Here is a 4,596-nt window from a genome sequence, read left to right as displayed (position 1 = left end):
CGGTCGCGACCGCTGTCCCTAACTTTGTTATGTCCTGCTTCAGAATTCCCAAGACAGTTACACGGAAACTGACGAGTGCCATCTCCAACTTCTGGTGGAGTTCCTCGGGAGAAACTCGGGGTTTACATTGGATCGCCTGGGACAGATTGTGTGTCGATAAAATGGAGGGAGGCTTGGGGTTTAGGTGCCTGGACGATTTTAATACCGCACTGTTGGCTAAACAACTTTGGCGGTTGATTTCAGTTCCAGATTCACTATTTGTAAAGGTTTTCAAAGGACGATATTATAGGCATTCGGATCCATTAGATCCTATTAAATCATACTCTCCATCCTATGGATGGCGAAGTATGATTTCTGCTCGCTCTCTGGTGAATAAAGGACTCATTAAACGGGTAGGAACGGGGGCCTCCATTTTAGTATGGTCAGACCCTTGGATACCTGCTCAATCCCCGAGACCAGCATTGCGTTCAGGATCGCCTGTCGATCCAACGCTTAGAGTTGAAACTTTCATTGACAGGACTTCACGTTCCTGGGATCTGGCATTACTTTCGGCTGCTTTCGAGCCGGAGGATGTAGCCCTTATTTCTGCTTTACCTCTTGGTAATCTTTCCACACCGGATAGCTTGGGATGGCATTTAACTAAAACTGGTAGCTATACTGCTAAATCCGGATATCAGGCATTGCGGCAAAAACCAGAGAGTGGTCTTCCCATTTCTGGTCCCAATATTATCCCACTTCAGGTATTTGTCTGGCAGATTAGGTGTCCACCAAAACTCAGACATTTCTTATGGCAAGCAATTACGGGTTGCATGGCGACAACAGCTAATTTACGACGTCGTGGATTAAGCTGTGGTATGGATTGCGAAATTTGTGGGGAGACAGAGGAGACAGTCAACCACGCTCTTTTCTTATGCCCTCCGGCTAGGCAGGTGTGGGGATTGTCCCAATTTCCGACTTCTACTGGTTGCTTCCCATCGGAGTCTATATATACTAATATGGATTCCTTAGTTTGGAGGCTTCAAGATATTCCTTCGGTGGAAATATTTCCGTGGGTTTTATGGTATATCTGGAAGGCTCGGAATGATAAACTATTTAGCAACTTGGATTCCAATCCGGTAGCAATTTTACGGATAGCAAAGGAGGAATCCAGGCTTTGGTCTTCAGCTCAAGAAGACCTACCCCGATCCCTTTCTACTGATGTCCCTCGGCCTCTACCCAGATCTATGACTCAGACTTGTAACGCGGCTCATGGTTATGAGTCTAGTTATCAATGCTTTGTAGATGGATCTTCGAAGGCGACTGATCAGTTTATGGGTAGAGGATGGTATTGTATTTCTCCTGCTGGAGAATCTCCCACCATGGGTGCATCTAATTCTCGCTGTAGCTTGTCACCGCTTCACGCAGAGGTAGAAGCTCTTATCTGGGCAATGAGGTGTATGATTGGTGCTGACAACGAGAAAGTCGTCTTTCTCACAGACTGTTCTGATTTGGTGAAGATGGTGTCTTCACCTTCCGAGTGGCCTGCTTTCAAGACATATCTGGACGCTATTGATGAAGATAAAGGTGAATTCCTTTCATTCTCTCTCATCCAGATACCAAGATCACAGAATGGTAGAGCGGACAAACTGGTGCGTCGTGCTAGAGTGGAATCGCTTCCAATTACCCTTGTGAACAACTTTCCGTCTAATTGGCTCGTTTGAGTCAATTTTGTAACCTGCTGGCAAAAAAAAAAAAGTAACACTAACTTCCAAATTACAGAAATATAGCTCCCATTCTACTTATCACTAGATTTGGACCCGTGCTACAGCACGAGTTGAAATACATTTTATTATTTTTAAAATATTATATATGTAATTGTATATAATATTATTTGGATGCAACTCATGCAAATAATTTTTTTGTAAATATTATTCATGAAATGTAAATGTATTATGTAAGTCTTATATTGTTAATTTTAACCCGTGTTAGAGTATATAAAATTATTAATCCGTGCTAGAGTGTGTCCAGCAGCTTTCGTGCTAGAGTATATAAAAATTTAACTCGTGCTNAAAAAAAAAAAAAAAAAAAGAAACGATATTGGATTACTATGTTCAAAACTTGTATGGTCGATGCGCCAGTAATAGTAGACATGGGCCTTTCTGACGATTGACATAAAGAAATAAATGAGTTTGAAAGTTCTCTCCAGAATATGTCATAGTTGTTCTATTTTGTTTCGGGAGATGAAACGCCTAGCTTGATTTATTCCCCAGTGGTTAAATTTCCTACCTCACATTCGCGTACGTGCAACCTATCATCACCAATATCTCATACGAGTACGACAAATAAATTCAATTGTGTAGTGAATGTCCTAAATCTTTGTTTCAAAATTGTTTTTTTACTTGATTATAAGAGTAAAAGATAAAAGTTCACTAGAATGCTTTGCCTTAGGTACATATGTTGAACCATATTTAATTCTAAGTTGCTAATGTGCAACATTATAATCGATTTGGTTATTTTTTATGTTATTGTAAATCTTACTCCTTACATTAAATGTCAAGTTTATGTTGACTTTACCAAAACGATAAATGAGTAAGTAATTTTATGGATTGTATTTTTTGTTCTCTAACTTTCAAGTTTCAACATAAATTCAATGATATTGAATTCTCAATATGGTACTTTATGAAAAAAGGTAAATGAGTAAATAATTATTTTCTAATGATTGACCATATTTGTTTCCTCATAATTGTGAGATTTAATATTCCTTACATTGGGTTTACAGACTTACAGTATACTAGGTATTAACCCGCGGAGAACCGCGGGCTGAACTTTTTTTAATAAAAATTTGTGATAATTTATTTTATTATTATGTTATTTATAATAGTTTGTGATTAAAAATTTGTTTTACTTATATTATAATTTTTGTATTTTAAAAATGTTTATTGAAAACCTGTCAATAAAACATTTGCATGTAATGAATAAAACTGTTTAAACAATTGTCGACTAAACACAATCCTTACTAACATATAAAAAAGAGCAACTAAATATAGCTAGTAAAAGTTCTAAAAAGCCTCTTTGAAAACAACATTCATTGTTTTTACTTTTCTATAATTTATTTTATATGATGTGTCCCAATTTTCATTTTTTAATTAATTAATTAATTTTAATTAAGTTTTTAATGGCAATTGAATGTAATTTTTACACATTTTAAGATTAGTTTCATATTTGTACTTTCCAATTAATATAGTAGGATAAAATTTGTAGTTGTAGATTTTACTCGATTAGATTTTTAAAATCTTAGCTGTTAATTTTTTTTAATACGGATTAGTTTTGATTCTAATAGATTTTTTTTTTTACTTTTCTACAATTTATTTTATTTAATGTGTCCCCCATTTTCGTTTTTTAATTAATTATATTTGTTTAATTAATTAATTAATTAATTTTAATTATGTTTTTTTAATGGCAATTGAATGTAATTTTTAACACATTTAAGGTTAGTTTCATATTTGTACTTCCCAATTAATATAGTAGGATATTTATCAAAGCATCGATAAATCTTCCAAAGACAAATGCACATACGAGAATAAAAATAGAGAAAATGATGAGAGCTTATACTATAGTCTTTATGCTCACGGTAACATTGTTGGTAACTAGAATAACATCCTCGCAGGTTGATGATGCTTCGTGTACTGAGACAGAGATTTCTGAAGAATATGATTATTGTGGCGATTCTCTCATGCTTGGTGTTCCTTGGGTTTTTCCATTAAAAGTATGTTGTGATAGTATACAAAGGAACAAGATGAAATGCATATGCCGAACCGTCACAAAACTGATTTTGAAAAACTTTGACGTAAATAAGATCTCCAAACTCTCTCATGCATGTGGCGATCTCTTAGTCCCTGGATCTTACTGCGGAAGTAAGTATCATTATATATATATACACTACTCAAACACTCACTTCTTACAAGTTTTTTTCATCATCTAATTCATATTTATTTTGATAATTCAGTTTACAAAGTCCCGAAGGTACATCAGAAGATTCAGAGCAGAGAAACACAATGGGATACTTAAGACTCTTTCTCTTCATTTTTATACCTTGTTGTAAGGAGAGTTTAATGATAAATCATGTTCAAAATCTGATATGTATTTGGTTAAGAAAAATTGACAAATTACAAAATATGTGGACATTTTACATTTAAAACAACATTTTACAACAGTCTATGCAAAGCATTTTCTTACAAAACACAAGGAAAGGGTATTACAATAAAGAAACACAAGTTTCCGTATCATGTGTTAATTTTTGTTATTCGATTTATTTTTAACAATATTGAGATTGTTACCGTTTATGTGATTACTATATATTATATTATTATTCCTAACGGAATCAAATCTTTTTAGGTCCGCACAGTTCAACATTAACTCTCAGCCATGGGAAAAGGGTCATATTGCGTTCTTGATTCTGATTTTGACGATCATAATGAGTCTCCCAATATAAGCTATGAGACCTACCTCCTCCTATGTCTCCAGTGCGTTATTTCAGAATTGCTTATCTTTAAATTGCTACAAGAGTGGGACTGATGATGGTGGTGCAAACATAAAAAAAAAAAAAAAAAAAAAAAA

General features: G+C 34.7%; 1 protein-coding gene across 1 annotated transcript; it reads left to right on the top strand.

Moving 5' to 3' along the window:
• LOC104748642 lies at positions 3,575–4,047 on the top strand. Its single transcript, XM_010470250.1, has 2 exons — positions 3,575–3,893; positions 3,986–4,047. Exons 1-2 carry the CDS (start codon positions 3,575–3,577, stop codon positions 4,045–4,047), a joined length of 381 nt encoding a protein of 126 aa, XP_010468552.1.

Source organism: Camelina sativa, chromosome 15 (genome assembly GCF_000633955.1).
Source record: "Camelina sativa cultivar DH55 chromosome 15, Cs, whole genome shotgun sequence".
In the NCBI taxonomy this organism is placed as follows: Eukaryota; Viridiplantae; Streptophyta; class Magnoliopsida; order Brassicales; family Brassicaceae; genus Camelina; species Camelina sativa.
This window is presented reverse-complemented; position numbering and strand designations above follow the sequence as displayed.